At 52.2% G+C, this 17,032-nt stretch overlaps 7 protein-coding genes across 7 annotated transcripts; 3 read left to right on the plus strand and 4 right to left on the minus strand.

The window, feature by feature from the left end:
* Positions 1-1,310: 1,310 nt before the first annotated feature.
* On the plus strand, positions 1,311-3,917 carry RHO25_008919 (uncharacterized protein; the record flags this gene model as incomplete). The annotated part of the gene is made up of 1 exon (XM_023604723.2): positions 1,311-3,917. The coding sequence occupies one exon, from the start codon at positions 1,311-1,313 to the stop codon at positions 3,915-3,917; it is 2,607 nt and encodes an 868-aa protein (XP_023460617.1).
* Positions 3,918-5,309: 1,392 nt separating this feature from the next.
* Positions 5,310-6,789, plus strand: RHO25_008920 (uncharacterized protein; the record flags this gene model as incomplete). Its single annotated transcript, XM_023604724.1, has 5 exons — positions 5,310-5,628; positions 5,681-5,710; positions 5,761-6,059; positions 6,113-6,310; positions 6,361-6,789. 5 exons carry the CDS (start codon positions 5,310-5,312, stop codon positions 6,787-6,789), a joined length of 1,275 nt encoding a protein of 424 aa, XP_023460616.1.
* Positions 6,790-6,858: 69 nt separating this feature from the next.
* Positions 6,859-7,854, minus strand: RHO25_008921 (uncharacterized protein; the record flags this gene model as incomplete). The annotated part of the gene is made up of 1 exon (XM_023604725.2): positions 6,859-7,854. One exon carries the CDS (start codon positions 7,852-7,854, stop codon positions 6,859-6,861), a length of 996 nt encoding a protein of 331 aa, XP_023460619.1.
* Positions 7,855-8,185: 331 nt separating this feature from the next.
* On the minus strand, positions 8,186-9,121 carry RHO25_008922 (uncharacterized protein; the record flags this gene model as incomplete). Its single annotated transcript, XM_065603116.1, has 2 exons — positions 8,186-8,963; positions 9,018-9,121. 2 exons carry the CDS (start codon positions 9,119-9,121, stop codon positions 8,186-8,188), a joined length of 882 nt encoding a protein of 293 aa, XP_065459188.1.
* Positions 9,122-10,964: 1,843 nt separating this feature from the next.
* RHO25_008923 (uncharacterized protein) lies at positions 10,965-12,860 on the plus strand (the record flags this gene model as incomplete). The annotated part of the gene is made up of 1 exon (XM_023604726.1): positions 10,965-12,860. The coding sequence occupies one exon, from the start codon at positions 10,965-10,967 to the stop codon at positions 12,858-12,860; it is 1,896 nt and encodes a 631-aa protein (XP_023460618.1).
* Positions 12,861-13,259: 399 nt separating this feature from the next.
* On the minus strand, positions 13,260-14,526 carry RHO25_008924 (uncharacterized protein; the record flags this gene model as incomplete). The annotated part of the gene is made up of 3 exons (XM_023604727.2): positions 13,260-13,431; positions 13,486-14,221; positions 14,271-14,526. 3 exons carry the CDS (start codon positions 14,524-14,526, stop codon positions 13,260-13,262), a joined length of 1,164 nt encoding a protein of 387 aa, XP_023460625.1.
* A 527-nt stretch (positions 14,527-15,053) lies between these two features.
* Positions 15,054-16,852, minus strand: RHO25_008925 (uncharacterized protein; the record flags this gene model as incomplete). Its single annotated transcript, XM_023604728.2, has 3 exons — positions 15,054-15,129; positions 15,182-16,410; positions 16,460-16,852. 3 exons carry the CDS (start codon positions 16,850-16,852, stop codon positions 15,054-15,056), a joined length of 1,698 nt encoding a protein of 565 aa, XP_023460624.1.
* Positions 16,853-17,032: the final 180 nt, after the last annotated feature.

The following is a 17,032-nucleotide window of genomic DNA, read 5'->3' on the forward strand; positions in this document are numbered from 1 at the left end:
TAACATCAGCTCACCAACGAGATGCTTCAGGTTGATAGAGGGACCTGGTCTCTTGGGCGAATACGACACGCATTCCTTTGTCCAGGTGCATTAGTTGCAACAACCGATCCCATCACTAAATTATCAGTCGACACTGTTGATCATTGGAGTGAAAGCGGGGACAACACGCGTATGTTGGGAGTAGGTTCAACCTGGACAGTGAGCATGATAATACAGCATGTTCCAGATCGATCTTGGCTGCAGCCCTCACAGAGCCTGGTGGGCCGAAATATAGTGGCATATCCTACTGTAAGCGTTCATACTCACTGCTGTAGGTTCGTTGACAGCACGAGAATCGCTATTACCACACGAAGCCTTCCAGACAGAAACGAGCCTCGCAGCTTTGCTCTATAGCGTGCTTTCTAGCATAGCATATGCCCCGGTTCCGAGGCCAGACACGGAGGGATGGAGCTCGAGTGATGGGCTTACAGACCTTTCGTTGGTGTCGAGGCCACGCGCTTTGAGACAAGGACTTGCAGCTGGCCTTGAACCTGCGACTGGCACATGCGGCATTCGCTCTGCTTTTTGTGCTTTGACCGAGACTGGGAGGTAGACTCGCGTCGCCACTGGCCTGATCGAATGGCATTGAGGGGGATTTCGAAACCAAGGCCCGACAGCTTCACACAGCATCAGACTGCCAGCTGTGTATTGACCATCTCATAGGGTGTCGCGCATCCTCGGTCTGCGCTGCTGCGGATATGCTGTAGCCTGCTGCGTGCTGCGACTAGCCCATGGAGGGTGCCGACACTTGCTCGTCCTCCGAGGCTGACGAGCTCTTGCTCTCGCTGTGCAGGCGATGTGATCGAATTGGTAATTTGTGCAGACAGACAGCACAATATGCTGGTTCAACGGCAAGTTGGCCAGTCCAGCGCAGTCGACGCCAGTCCAGGTAGGCCTACCACAGATGGGAAGTCGGCGTAGCAGGAAGAGAGAGCATGGCTGGAAGCGGAGAGAGCTGACTTGGTGACTTTCGCGGAGATTTCGTGAAAGCTTGGCGCTCGCGCTCCACGACCCGCACCTCGGCAGGTCGTCGTCAAGAGCAACCCAAGTGCCGGGGACATATTCAGGGAGCAAGACCGCATCCCACTCTTGCCCACCCCTCCAGGCGGTCTCAGAAACGGCCGGCAGGATCGCGAGACTGTTGCATGCGGATGCGTGGTTGCGTGGCCGGCGGCGTGTTTGGGAGCGATTCATGACAGCAGCAGCATAAACACACGCGAACAACACCTCCCAATGTAACCACAACACACGACAGTCGGTATTGTGCAGCCATGGCTACACCTCTGCATAATTCTCCACTGGCCAATGAGACGGCGAAAGAAGATGGCACTCCTCCTGGCCTTCGACTCGAAGCACCTGCATCGGTGACACAGCGCTCGCGCAGGTTGCAGCTTCGCAATGCCGGCTTTCGGGGGCCTGCCGTGAGGAAAATCACGCCCAAGTCCTTGCCGGCCATGCCCACGACTGCCCCTGACCTATCGCCATTGTTCACGAAGCAGTCGCAGTCGCAGGCTTCAGATGCAGAAAATGTATCTCCGTCCGGAACACGCGCACGCGACACCTGCGGTCTTATCAATCACGACTCTGCCGGAGTCCTGCAAGACATTGGGAATGCAGCCGATGGCGCTGGCACCCTGCGAGCAAAGCGAGTGAGACAGCGAGTGACTTCCACCAACTTCTACACACCCGACGTCAAGCACGGCACCTTTGGCGAACACCTGGGCTCTTCACCTCCGAACACAATTGTGCAGTCAAATCCCAAGTCACGCTCCATCAGAACACGAGTCTCCAAGATGTCAACCCGGCCGCGGCGATCCATTAGTGCAGAGACCCGTCGCTACGTTGATCATCTCGAAGAGGAGCTCAGCGCTGCGCAGGCGCAGCTGCAAGCAGTCAACTCTCCGAGTGTGACCCGAGAGCAATCGTCCAATATGCGGCACTTGAAGGCAGAAGTAGCTCGACTTCGAGATGAAATTGATGAATGGGAGACACAGTTCGACAATCGTCTGCACGAAGAAGTTTCCAAGTCCCACAAAGCAGAGCAAAGCCTGAGGGCTCAGCTGCGATCCGTCGAGGAGGAATGCGAGATTTCCAAATACCGGATCCATGAGCTTGAAAGCCAGCTGCGTACCACGACAGAGGCGCTCGATGCCACAGAGACTGCCAATGTGAACATGGAGAGAAGGATTGAATTCTTCTCCGATCTCATCGCCAGCTCGCCCACGAAGCTCGATCTGCACGCTCAGACACCCGGTCGGCCTGGCCATTCGAGACTACCATCCATACTGCCACGTTTGCCAACTGCGACTTCTCTATGCAGATCACCGGAGCGTCAATCTTTCACTCGGCCAACATCTCCAATGCAAACCCGCTTTAGTCCAGGGCAGCCGATCTCCCCGCACAACGCGATGTTCTCCCCCGACATCCCGTCCTCAGATGAGGATTTCAATCAGTCTGAGCTTTCCGGTTTTGCCAGTAACAACTCCCAGCAGCCCAACGCAAAGAGACCAATGCGGAGAATGCGTCGATTCGGTGCTGGTAGTCTAGGACCTAAACCGCTCATTCTACCATCAACAACACACTGCGAGCACGTTCCAGCTTCAGCACCGCCGTTCGACAGGGGCGAATATCCGTACGATGCGGCATTCGACATGCATGCGGAAGATGCCTGCTTGGAACCAAGAAGCCCAGAAGTGTATCGCCGTAGGACTGTGAGCAAGACGAGCAGCACTGGCTCGCCTGTGCATCTAGCTGGCTCGCCATTTCCAGTATATCAGGAATTCGCCAGCTCGCGTGGCATTGAGGCAGGACCCAATTCGGCCGCGCTTCGCGAGCCCATGTCGCCTTTCCGCAGCACACAATATTCGGACGACGATGACCCCCTCCTGGATAATTTGCTGGGAGAGCACGATACTATAACGAGATCTCACGCAAATACGAGCAACTTTGGGTCTCTTGGCTCCGCTACTGGCGCGGCTATTGGGCGCAACCTACTAGACGAGTTGGAGGCTGCACAAACACTCTCGAGCGCAGACCACTCGTCACGTATGTTCGAATATGCTGACTCTGCAGGCGTGGCTGTCGGCTCGAGTTCTAGTCCGTTCGTCTCTGATGCCAGTGGCGAGAGGCCGAGTGAGCGCCTCGAGCGACAGCCAAAAGAACGCCTGTCCTCAGACTCAACTGCGGCACTTCCAGCGATGCCTTGCACTCCATCTGTATCACGGCTCCCGCGCAGCGTCAGCAGTAAGACTCTTGGCGTGCAGTCCATTCGAACAGTTTCGACGCTCGACTCTTTGCGAGACTTCTTCGGCGATGTTTCGGCATCGCCTCTCAGTGTAGCTAAGTACTTGATTCAGAGAGCCCAGGCTCGCATGCGGATTCCTCGACCACTGCTGTCTATCCAGTGGTGGCTTGTGGGAGTTCTACTTGGTCCAATGGCCAAGAGACGGTTGATCGCGAGGCAGACTTGCTGCACGCAGTCGAACACGTCGGAGCAGGACCTTCTGGGAGACACAGATTCCAGCATTGCACTTCACGATGGGCTCGACTACGGTCAGCTGTATCAGACGCCTCCGCCGTCATCCTCGCCTGCCATTGGGGCCCTTCGAAGCCGTGGCCTTGTTTCCGGCAAGGGCAAGAAGCGAGCGTCGAGCACGTCTAAGGGGCGAGCTAAGAGCTGTCAACACACCCAGCGTTGGAAGCACTCGCCACTGTTGTGGTTGAAGTTTAGCATGACTTTGGCCGTTGCTGTTGGCATCGCGTTCAAGGATGGACCTAGCAGCCTCCTGAAGGAAGCGATCTGCAATTGCAAAACAGTGTCGAGTGGGAATTGGAGGCAGACGAAGAGAGACGCGATAGTGTCGCCGAAGGACGAATGAATATGCTACTACGAAGAGGGCATGCCTGACGTGGTTTGCCAGCAATAATGCACAGAACAGGATTCCTGGGACTGGATCAGCCATAGTGGCTTGACGGCATGATGTATGAAGCAATGAAGAATACACGATATGAAATATGATGACATCAATTCCAGCCGTGATCTCGCAGTCAAATGCGATTGGTCTTTGCCAAAGGCGGTTTATGGTACACGTCGAATTCCACAAAGACGAGGTGCTGAAATATGGCACATACGACAGACATGAGGGTCTGATTCGATGCTAGCTGCGATCGATATCGCCTGCATGGTGCGGGAGAGCTCCCGCACTCTTTTTGTTCATCAGAGCGCATCCAATAATGCTGACTGATACCTCGTGATGCATCAAAAGCACGCCGCGAATCGAAACTAGGTTTGCCTGGGCACGGTTTTTCGGATTGTTCCACAAGCGCACTGATTACCGCATTGAGTAGGTATTCAGAGCATTGATGCATCTATAGCTGACACTGTGGCAGCCACGGGACGAGCAGCAAGTTTTTAGAGCCTGCAGCTGCGCCATTGTGCCTAGGCTGTAGGTTGTCGCTCGTGGCGGTGTCCGCATGTACTTCATGATTGAGGCCGGATTTCATGAACATGCCGTTGATATCGGACCACGCATGACTGTTCAAACTTATCACCATTCATCATTGACTCTGTGATCCTAGAGCGTACTTGGGAATGCGCAACATAGTGTCGAGAGATGGTGTTCCAGATGATGATGCCTCGGCAGGTCTTGTCTCACTTTACGCAACGTGCGATCGCATGTCGCACTTGCAAAAGAAGACCACCAATGGCAAGTCGTCGAATGCGCAAAAGTCAGCCCACACCTCACCTTGCAGAGTTCGACTAAGCATACCGCGTTGCTTTGCACTGGAATCAAGCTTGCGGCAAAAGCTTCTTGTAGGCTTCGGCCAACCTCAGCAGATGCAGAACAATGTTGTCTCAAATCGACAGTTGTCAACTTATTGACGATGGAGGCTCTGGAGATGACAGCATATGCATCTTGTGCACGATCACAGACTCACGAGATGTCGCGATTGCCAGCGACGGTTCTGGTCTCACATTGGAAGTCCTCTAGAAGCTCTGCTGCATTGCAGATCGTTGCGAGATGCAGCAAGCGCATCAGCGACTACTTGCCATGTGCTTCGAGCTGTGCGTACCTTCGTCGAAGCTTCTCAGGCACTATTGGATCTGCGTGCAGTACCTCCCCTATGTGGTAGCCTTGCAAGTGACCGAGGCAGTGAGGGTATTGCGAGGACCAACGATCACTCTATAAGTATGGGTACCTCATTCAACAACATGTGCACCGGCAGACCGACTCTCCACGCACTTGTCCAGTCACAGAATTGCAATAACAATGGCGAAAGTTCTACTGGCTCTCGCAGCTGCGCAGGGCGCCTTCGCCTATCCATGGGTTGCCAATGTACCAGGCGTCGATTCTTCGATGCTTCCAAAACGCTCTGCTCGCATGCAGATGCCGAGAGACTCACCGGATTGCCCGTTCAATGCCAATCATGTCCCAGCTGCTCCGATTACTGCTCAGTATCCTTACCTGGGCGCTATCAATGGAAAGCCTGGTACTGGTAAGGGCGGTATCTTGGTGCCTGCTCCTGGAGATACAGCACATGAGTACCGTGCTCCCAACCCGAAGACAGATATTCGAGGTCCTTGTCCTGGTTTGTTGCACCCCATTTTTCACATCGGTACACTTCAACTGATGAAGCACAGGTTTGAACGCAGCAGCCAATCATGGATTCCGTGAGTCGACCTGTTCCCTGATCTGTTTGACATTGACTAACGGCTTTCAGTTGCTCGTGATGGTATCACAACCTACAACGAACTCGTTGATGCGCAGCAGAACTTGTATAATGTCGGGTATGATCTGGCCAATCTCCTTGCCATCGCTGGCGTTGGACTCGATGGCGACCTCATCGGGACCACCAAGTTGTCCATTGGATGTGATGCCAATTCACGTACGGTGACTCCTGGTAATGTGCTTGCGGATGAACTTGGCCTCAATGGACACAACCATTTCGAGGCAGATACTTCTTTGACGAGGAACGATTACTTCTTGGCCAATGGCGACAACTATCGATGGAACGCCACTGTAAGCGGAAACAGTACAGATCGTTAAAGGCTACATTGCTGACGTTCATTCAGTTGTTCACTCAGATGATGAGCTACTGCCAAGGCAACTGCAACCTCGAACACTTGGCATTGTATCGAGAGTTGCGATACAACCAGTCGAAGGCTGACAATGGCAATTTCTTCTTCGGACCTGGTTCCTTGTTGCTTTACGGCGCTGCGTCTTTCTTATACGAGCTCATGCCAACCGCAGGCGGTACTGCTGATGAAGCTGTAAGCATTTCCTGTATGGTTTCTCAATCTCAACGCTGACGTTTTCCCAGACAATGATGTCGTTCTTCGGTGCTGACAAGGTTAATGGACAATACGTCTGGAACGGAGGCGAGCGTATCCCGCCTAACTGGCGCAATCGCGTTGACTCCTACGACAACAACAAGGTCGGCTCTCAGATCATCAGGATGTATGCACTTCATCCAGTACCTTTCGGCGGCAACATTGGTCGCAACAATTTCAATGGCTTGAACTTCAGCACCTATATCCAGGATGGAAAGTTCAATCCGGATACACCAGCCGATGCAATGTGCTTGATCTACCAAGCACTTACTGGTGGCTTTCCTTCTGAACTGGGACAGGTTATCAACATTCCAGTCGACATTTCTAACGCTATAACTTCGGGCTTATTGCCTATGGCGAAGAATCTTGGTTGCCCGCTCAATCATAACTCGGGTGACAGCGCTTCTGGTGCAGCATGAGAAAAGGTCGCGAGCGTCAATGACTATTTAGAGATCGAGAGCATTATAATTCTCTCATTCGATCTAGTTTCAGTACCTCTCTTTCAGCCAACTCACAATTGCTTCACCAGTCTCTTGTGGCTTCTCGAGCATCAGCCAATGACTTGCTTGTACTTCCTTCACAGTCACCTCTGGTAAAAGACCTTGTGCCTTCAGACCTTCGATCGCGACAGCCGGCGCAAGCGGATCCTTCAAAGCTGCAATAAACAAGTACGGTACTTTCACAACGTGATTGCCAGCCTCCAATGCCTGCTGGTCTCGCTGTAGCGTCAAACTTTTGACAACTCCCTTATACCACAACATCGGCGCGCGAAATCCGTCCCTCTCAAGTCTGCCAATCCACTGCTTGCGAAACTCTCCGCTCTGAGCATATGGAAGAACAGCCTCTGTACCATCACTTCCATCTTTCAACCAGTTTTCGAAGGCATTAGGATAACAGCAAACCTGTTTCATCCTTTCTCCACCTCCGTGCAAAGCAGTGAACATCCTATCCACATGCGCATCCATCAATTCGTAACCTTTATCAGATGTGAAGAGTGGGAAATACCAGCCTGAGCAATATCCCAGATACTGCTCCTGCATTTGGCGAATTTTCTCGAAATCAAATGGCTCGGGCGAAGGAGGAGCGTGAGCTGTTCCGAGGGTGATCAGGCCAGAGATGCGGTCTGGGTGGTATGTGATCAATTTGCTGGACACAAATGCTCCGAAGTCGTGGCCGAGTGTTACTACTTTTTCTAGTTTCTCGGCGTCGAGGATGGAGATTATGTCTTTGCAGATGGAGTCTAGAGCATAGAGGTTGATGTCGTCGGGTTTGTCTGAGAGGCCATAGCCGATGAGATCAGGCACGAGTACGCCGAAGCCGTTGGGTACGAGATAGTCTCGGGTCAGGTCCGCCCAGAGGTCTGAGGAATCTGGACAGCCGTGGCACAGGAGAATTGTTGGTTTGTTGTCTTGAGCTGGGGATGTATAGTAGTTGTACTTGACTCCGCTTGGCGCTTGGTGAGATTTCTGCTTGAGGTGGTTCATGGTGTCTCTCTAATTGTACTACAGGTGGAGGGTCAACAATGTGTAAGGACCTCGAAGTTAGGGTTTATTGAAGGTCAGTTGTGAACATGTGTAGCTTCGAGCTCAGCCGCAGTGGGTCGGCAGGATTCGCCAAGGCTACTCGGTACTACGAGGGTGGATGTAAACGAGGGGTGCCTCAGTGGATTGTACGGAAATGGAGCGATATCCATGTCGAAGTATTGTTGCAATGAATGTTGCTGGAAAGTCTTGCTCACAAACATCCGTTTCTTACCTCTTTTTTCCTGGCTCGGCTGACGAAGTATCAGCAGCCTATGAGCATCTACTCTTGCGCTCACACATTTCGATGGTGTCGTAGCGGCGCTTCCCTGCTTTTCCGTTGACGCTGTTCGTCTTCCTCTTTCATATGCTCATGCTGCTCCAACAAGGTCGCGAGGTTCCACAGGATGCGATCTGTGCTGTCACTTCCATCGTCCAACTTACCATGAGCAGAGATGGTGGGCTGTTGCCCAGCAGGATTCCACTCACTCGTTTGAGGCATTGCACCTCCAGTGCCGTGCAGGACCATATTCTGCTGTCGCTGCTGTGCGCGATTATATGGGTAGGTCGCTCTGATTCCCCCTGTTCCGCCCGCGCCGTCTGGTTTGTGCAAAGCTCCGTACTTGAAATCGGTCATTCGATAGAGAGGGGGCTCCGAAACACGTGTGCACTTACTGATATCTCCAGGAGCTGACAGCACCCATGAACCATGCTCACCAATTTCTGATTCGAAGATGATCGTGTAACCTTCTCGCAAGGTGCAGTAATTGATTGTGCGCCGATTGACGCTGAAGCTGATTTTCGTGATTTTGATTATCGATTCGATTCTTTCTGGGGTCCTGGCGGGCAAGGTCGCGGGGAGTCCGTAGTAAACACCTTCCATGATCTTGACAGCATACCGAGTGTGGTGTTTCGCTATGCGAGCGCTCCCAGCTGGTTCGCCAGCTGGCGTCACCGGTACGCCAGAGTGGTGGCTTACAGTAACACCTTTTTGCTTCGGTGTAGTAGGTGTCGCTTCTGAACCAGCCACTGGCGACGAAACTCCGGCGCGCGAACTCCTGTTGGTAAAGAGACTGCAGTTTGAGTCAGAAGTGCCGCAGTGGGTTTCATGAGCTGATACAACTTACGTGTCGGTCCTGAAGTTGCTACGCACCTCATGTGCTCGCTCATGCGAGCGACGAGCTGGTCCGTGAGCAAACCTCTTCGAGCAGTACTTGCACTGCTGAGCCATGATCGGGAAGGACGGCGGATTGAAGGCTGCACGAAAGTGTTGAAATCGTGTGAGATATGTCAGTGTGTGTAGTGAAACGAAACAAGAGGATAATGCATCAATTGGGAGCGTATAGAGAGCGCGATGGGAGCGGGAAAGCCCGTGCCAGCGTTATTGTGAAGTGATTGTCTCCGCTTAGGGTCTCACAGATCAATAAGTATTGTCCGTTAGTGTACGCCAGAAATAGCTTCTCAGGCCGCAGCCCTGTACAATCATGCTTGCCATGCTGGCTTCTTCTCATTCCTTCACCACACTGCAAACTTCAAGAGCACGGTATACTCGCAGCCTCTAGAAAGGGTCAAATTCCAAACGACTTGCATTCCCGAGCGGGCTTCGCGTTTGTTCGCCTCTTTACCGGACATCGCGAAAACTTGGGAAATGGGGACCTTGAATGCTTCTGTTCGAGATGATGAGCCTGCAACAGCAGCCAGAAATGCCACAAATGTTCGAGAACTAGACGTGAGTGGCGCAAGAAGGCGAGAGACAATTCAGGTTGCAACGTTGTTTGCCAAAACAAATTACGTCATGAGACGACAGGGGGGCTCTCACTTCATCTCGCGTACTTCTTTCTTTCAACTACCCATTGTTCTACTTTTTGTTCCTTTTCTACACTTTCACTCTGTGATCATGCATCTCTACCGTGATGTAGAGCTACTCCCTGTCCGGCACGAAGCCGTAGGATACCGGACGAAGAAAGCACGTCCAGATCTGTGATTTCTGCCCACGTACCCACCATGCTGTCTTTCAGCATTGACATATGTGTAAGACAGCATTATAGATGAGCAAAGCCACAGTAAACGCACGCAGCAGACTTGCTTGCGACGAACGGGAGCTTGCGTCCCCATTTGCCCAAATGCATCCTGCACCTGTCCGCTGCCTCCTGGGCTGACCTCACCTGGTGCTTAGGAGCCAGACAAAGTTTAGACAAAGTATTTGAGCTGACACTGCCCCTTCGAAAATTACTCTGGGACCACATATACTCAAGAAACGCAAAACATCTTGTCCCCGATAAATCGCACAATGCCTGTGTTCACATTACCAGTCCTGCTAGTCGCCGAGAGCCTGGACGCCGCCCACAAACAGCCGCAGAAGATCAAGCCTGGGCGAAAAGGCCTTCAACACACCGAAAACTTCACAATGGGCTTTCTGAAGCCATGATGTCGAAGCTGCCGACACGCCAAATTGGAAAGGTTCTCGTACAAGCAGGACTATTGAACAAGCTTGATTCTCCTGTCCCTCGAGCTGACTTGACAATTACCTCTGCCCGAATCTGAAAGCTCTCTATGGCTGTGTGGTTGCGTTGTGGCAATCGTGCCAATTATATCACTCCCGGTCATCACTGCATATATCCAATTGCTCCAACATATACACATCATCTTCTGCACCTCACCGGTTTCAAAGGACTCTAACGACACATATAGCTATGGATTCGACATACAACCCTCGGACGAGTCTTCGAGTGACTCGCCACTACTTTCCGATGCTGTCACTTCGATTTTGAGGGCCTCCAAGAATGTCATTGTCCTGGACGCGTGCCCGGCCGGTAAGATCTGCTAGCACGATACTATGGTGAACCGTCGGCAGACACAGGGATTGTGCGGGCGTGACTTTCTGATGTGCACTTCACGCGCGCGCGTGACTGTCACGAACTGCGTCCAAACATCAAAAGCAGACCTCCGCGAGCTTCAAACTTGTCACAACAAACCCCCGACCTCGAAAATCATTCCCAGAACGACTCGCCTCACCTTACAACAATACAGATTTTCTCAGGAGTATCAAGCTCATCGAAACACCACACTACAACATGGCATCCAACTTGCAACAATCTCATGCTACCGACATGGCGGATCACGAATTGCCTTTTCCGGGAATTTCTGCTGTGGTCATGTCGGTACCACAAGCGGGCAAGTCTCTCTCAACGAACCTCTCAACATTGTCGCTCTCCTCGCAAACTCGAAGCACTACGGGTGCTGCACCGAAAAAGCACCTAAGAAGCGACGAAGATGCTCGCAAATCACTTAGCGAATTGTTCCCTACACCCAAGTATTTCAGTGAGCCAGAATATTTCAATGGTGAAGCGCTGCCCAGAAGCAGTTTCATGAACAAGAAATATCACTCGAGCAACTTCGCAACCCTACCGCAACGTCGCCGACCATCCGAAGCCATCGACCCCAGCCAGGAGAACTTGAGCAGAACCGATCTCATCAAACTCGGACGGTCAGAGGCTCTTCGAATATTGCCTGAGGAGTATGCGGCCAAGTACATGCTGCGGCACGAAAACTTTACCATTGGCGGTAAAGTTGTCAACAAAGGTGGCTATTTGTTCACCGAGGCCGACTTCGAGGGTATGCAAGCCGAGGCCATGCAGCGCAAGGGCATGCAACACAGCTCAAGCAAGCGACCTCTACGAGATCTAGATCTCAGGTTCTCTGCGATTGAAGGCATGACGCATTTCGGCGCATGTTTCGTCACCAATGGCATCAACTATCCGCTTTCCAGCCGTGAGGAGAAGGATGCTGTCTTACAAATTTTCGATCAGCAAGTCAGTCGAGACAAGAACGCTTTATCAAAGGCGTTTGCAATCAAACCTCAGAATGGCATCTCACCGACACAAGCTACTGATCTTTTGAGGCATAAAGTCCAACGCCTTTTGAGGGACCGTGTTCTAACCATCTGCGACAATACAGTCGTCCCCTGTACCGAGGATGATGAGCCACTGGTTGGTGAACAGAATCGATACACCAGACGAGCGCTGAAAGAAGTTTTCAGACTTCTGACTGACGAGAACGATGGATGGCTGGCAGACGATCCGCTTGAGCAACAACTGGATCCTTTCAGGTGGACGCGGAGCATTGTTACCATCGAAACGAAAGCGGGATCTCGAGACATGGTCACACTGGCTATCAAGAGGAGGTCCCAAATGCTGCCTACCAAGACCACGGATATTTTCGGCTTCGGTCTCACTTTCGCAGAGTCATACTCAGAGCTCAGACGCGAGACCAAGGTCAGCGTCGCATGCAAGGAGGCGATTACCCAGCTGCGTGCAAAGAAAGCCTCGAAGGATGCTGATCCTGTGGTGGATGCAGAGGACCAGAAAATTGCCCCGAAAGTGCACACTTCTGAACCTGCACTTCATACCGGGCATGGTGGGCCACAGAATGACGGACCAGAAAAGGCCTTAGATCCATCATCAAATCCTGCAATCAGCAAAATCGCAGAAAGCTACGGCCCCGAAAAGCGAAAACGACGAAGGCCAGCGGAGAACTCTGAGCAATTTGAGCGAACTGCACAACAAGCACCACCAAGGAAGAACAATGGCGCCCTTGTGCGCATGAGATCGGAAGCGCTTCCTCGGGCCGCCGCATCTTCTGCTGATGGCACCTCCTCCACCAGTAATGCTCGTGCCGATGGGTACGACTCTTCGCGGAGATCCAACAATGACAATGCGGCACCTTCTAGGTTGGTCATTCTGCGCTTCAGCACAAGCGCTGCGACCAAATTCGAGGACATTGTCGATCGTCCAACAGCGAACAAACGACAGAGGCTACAGACTTACCCACAACAGGCAGCAAGCACTGAAGAGACTGCAGTCAACGATACCTCGACATCACAGCCTGCGAATTCTGAATCGAAGCCTCCGCAGAATCAGCTCAAGCCACAGCCTGAGAAGGGGAAGGGCCGGAGGGCTAAACGAAAGTAGAGGGCTCGTCAATAGCAGGAGAACGATGGAATACATATGTGTAGCGTACGGGGTCGATCTAAAGGACAAGAATATAGATCTTTTTGCATTTCTACGCTACTCAAAATCGCGGTTTCCCCAACAAAAGTTTCTTTAGTCTCAGCATTGTGAAAGACGGCGAAATCGAGACCCGCTAGACGTACCTGGTACCGCGCTAGGTGCGACGCAAATCTGCTGCTGTTCAATAGCTCCCCTGTCAAGATAACTGCAGTTCATGACAGGCTTGAGTGAAATGTGGAGCTCTCGAATTCATTGCACTGTATGTGTTTTCTTTTGCGGGATCTCATGTTGCACAATATACCTAGCTAGACTGATGGGCAATCGCAGTGAGTTTCTGCAGCATACCTGTCTCTCGAATCTTTACACCCCTTTGAACATATTGACGCTCTCTCTGCTATACGCCGTCACGTTCGGGAACGTGCTCCAATCAGCATCGAACAAGATGGCATCCTGACAGGCACTGCCAAGACCAGTATTGTTCAACCACGCAGGCTCCCAGTAATGAACACCCTGCCCGAGACCTCTCGGGATCCTGCTTTACATTAGCATTCATCACACTCTCACATTTTTGAATGGATACACTTACTCCTTGACGACATCAATGACCTTCCCAACCCACTCGAGCTGGCCTTCAACACTAGCAGGAATGCTAGGCTCGCTGAGCGTCGGTACGCCTTCTCCTGTACAAATCGCTGGCCAGTCCGTTTCCACGACTTGAATGGGCTTCTTATACTTATTGGCGACCCAGTTCACAGTTGTCTTCAAGTTTGCCAAGGTCGCAGAAGTGCCATAGAAGGGATAGATACTGAACCCGAAGATATCCCAGTCTGAAGTCTTGACAATGCCAGTACCCACAAGAGCACCAAACCAGCGTTGCTGTAGCGAAAGATCGTAGCCATTGTCGATATGAATCATGACTTGTGGCTTCCGCAGTCCAGCTTTAACAGCATCATCGACGCCATTTCGCGCAGCTTTGTAAAGTGTCGCAAGGCCAGTGAAATTGGCAATACGAGCAGATTCAGGCTCGACAGTCACACTCACTCTGCCCAAAGGCCAGATCATACCATTGCGGATTTCGTTGCCAAGACTGACCAATGCCAAATCGACGCCAGCTTTGTGGAAAGCTTGGAGACTCTCAGAGACGTAGCCACGGAGTGTCTTTGCGAGAGGCTTGAGAGTTGTTGGCCAAGCGACAGGTTGCCATTGCTTCTGTGGGTCTGCCCAGTAGTCGGAGAAATGGTAGTCGAGGTAGATTTTGTAGCCCTTTTTGTGGAAACGCTTGGCGATTGATAGGACGTATTCGAGATCGTAGGATTGGTAGTCTGGGAAGAATCAGTATCGTTTTCATCTTGCCGCGGTCGATATTCGTACATCCTCCATCGAATGGCACTGTTGGGTCCACCCAGAGCCGTAACCGAACGGTATTCATGCCACCATCTCCAAGGATATCCTCTGCTGGCCTGGTTGCATTGCCTCGAGCAGTGTCCTTGTATACGGCGCCGCCCTCTTCAAGAATCTTCAGCGATGACAGATCATGGCCTTTGTAAAAGTACGGCCGCTTTGGCGCTGCGGCCGATACAGCTGTTGTTGCCGACAAGGCGGCGAGCAGAAAATTTGGAACCCTCATGTTGATCGACAACGGCACCCTCCAATACTTCAGGCGAAGACTATTTCTTATATTTGATCTCGCTTCGTTACACAAAAGACCGAGCCGACGTGCCCATGAAGTCAGCAAGATCTAGCCCCCAGACGAGTTAGTTCCACCAATCAGCTGCCACTCTCCCCATATATCGGGACCTGCGCCCACGCAGAGCAGGGGTCGATATATTCGAATGAGGGGAAATCTTTCGACCTGCCGTGCCTGCCAAGTTGAAACAATAGTCCCTCCACATTCGCCAATTGTGGTCCCGGCAATGTGCTGCCACAAGACTTGAGGATTTCGATGCCGTTTGCTCAGTCGGGTTTGGCAGCGTATGTTCAAGTGCTTCTGCCCAAAAGGGCTGCAAAACCAGCTCGTGGCAGGAATCTGGGAAGCGTCAGCCGATCACTGCTGCAACCTGGTTTGTACAAACTGACTGACTCCAGAACTCGGCAATTGCAGCAGAATTTTGTCACAATGTGTCCATAAAGCCGCCATCAGCCGTATCCAATGCTCTATCTCGTGGACATGCCACCACTCGCACTTGCACTAGCACTAGCGCTCGCGCGTAGTCCGCTCGCAGGCATGGGGCTGTCATTTCCATCAGCGGCTATAAGTCAACAGTTGCGGTGCCTTGGCTTACTTTTTCTGGAGTATAGGCTCCGTGTCCTGACCAAAGAAAATAACATGCACGGTAATGTCGTCTCGCACATATCGTGCGAGTGGTGTCTGGACGCTCATCACACCTGTAAAAAGGTCCCTTCGTTTGCCGCCTAGTGCATTCTTGACCAAATGAATACCACAATTTTCATCCTCGTTGACAAAATGCTTTGGGGAAACGCGCCATTTCAAGCAACCTTCGTTCTCATCGAAGTAGGTGTCCTCGTCGTTGGCCAGATCCTCAGCACTAGTAAAGCTGGGCGCGCGAGTCGGAGCAGGTTGCTTACGCAGAAAATCCTTCCACGAGGTGACCTCTTCGTCCCTCTGCTCGAGAAACGCAGATGGCCTGTTCTTTTCCAGCCACATCTGTACGCAGGTCACGGCATCCTCAGACGACATCTGATCCCACAGGCCATCGCTAGCCATGATGAGGAAGTCTGGGTGTTCGCCGTCAGTTCTCACCTTCGTCTCCATGATTTCAGGCTCAGCTGTGAGGTATGGTGGCGTTTTGATCATGCCATTAGGACGTGGAGATGGGCCCCAGTACTTGTCGTGGGCCAACTTCGTCAAGCTGTTCGGCCACTTCCATCTCGCATCGCCAAAAGCTCGAGAGATCGCGATACCGTGTACCCGCCCTGAGTTGGGATCGACAATGTTCTCCTCGCCGGGATGCTCCCGTTTTAGGCGAGCGACTTCATCCTGATTGAATCCCGTCTGATCGACAGACATTGGCTGCACAATATATTTGGTACCATCCCATCGGCCGAACACTGCTCGAGAATCACCAACGTTCGCCACACGAAGCACCGATCGAGCTGGATCATATAACGCCAGTAGTGCGCAGGATCCTGAGAAAGCAGCTGCGCCCACTGCCACAACTTGCGCCAGCGGCCCGCCAGTTTGGACGAGCTTGCCAGCCTCGTCCATAATCTCCTTGTCGAGCTCCAGAAAGGCCTTCTTGATGGTACTGGCTATGACAGGGTCGTTTGGGACGTATGGCCTCGTCATGCAATTCGCTTCCCACAATCGCTCACCAACGATAGACGGAAGTACCTGCTTAAGCACTTGCGCCGTTCGTGGGCCCGCGTGCCCATCAAAGATGGCCCACTCATTCCAGTCTCTCATCTTGTCGTTGAACAGAGTGAAAGCGCCTGACGATCCAGTGTCCTCGCATGGCATATTTGCCGGCGATTGGCATGTATGCGCCACTGCCTTCAATCATGTCAGTGTGGCAAAGCACTCAACGCAGTGGGAAGCGCACCTTTGCAGTAACGGAGAAGCTTGATCGAGATTTGAGCAGCTCATCAGCTTCCTCTAAAGAAATCGGAGGCGTTTCTCGAGCAATGGCTTCCAATGCGGCGATAGCTACGACGTCTTCCATAACTTCGCCAGCATCGCCGATCATCCCTGCCAGATCATCCAAAGACCCCATCGAAAGTCGCGCCCACGAGTAGGTTCCAGCAATAAAACATCCTGCGCTCCAGAATGCTAGTCCGAGTCGGCGTGGCCATTTTCGAGGCGGCTGAACGGGTTGCTGAAAGTACGTCGTGTGACCTCCTTGCTGTGCATTGCCGTTGAAGCGCCGAGAGAATCGCGTCGTTCGGTGTGCTAAGGGCGCTTGCCGCTGACCAGCCCTCAGCGTGCGCGATAGCATCTTTAATGATGCCAAAGTGCAAGTTGTCGATGGATACGGCCAGAGTTCACAAGACGCGTTTAGCCAAGCGAAGATGCAGGAGGCAAGATAAGCTTTGAGCGGGTCCTTTCAGAGAGTTCTTACTGGATGTTAACAAGCGATGTCCTTCGAATCTTCGATGCACTTCCAATGAATATTTGT

Source organism: Cercospora beticola, chromosome 5 (genome assembly GCF_033473495.1).
Source record: "Cercospora beticola chromosome 5, complete sequence".
In the NCBI taxonomy this organism is placed as follows: domain Eukaryota; kingdom Fungi; phylum Ascomycota; class Dothideomycetes; order Mycosphaerellales; family Mycosphaerellaceae; genus Cercospora; species Cercospora beticola.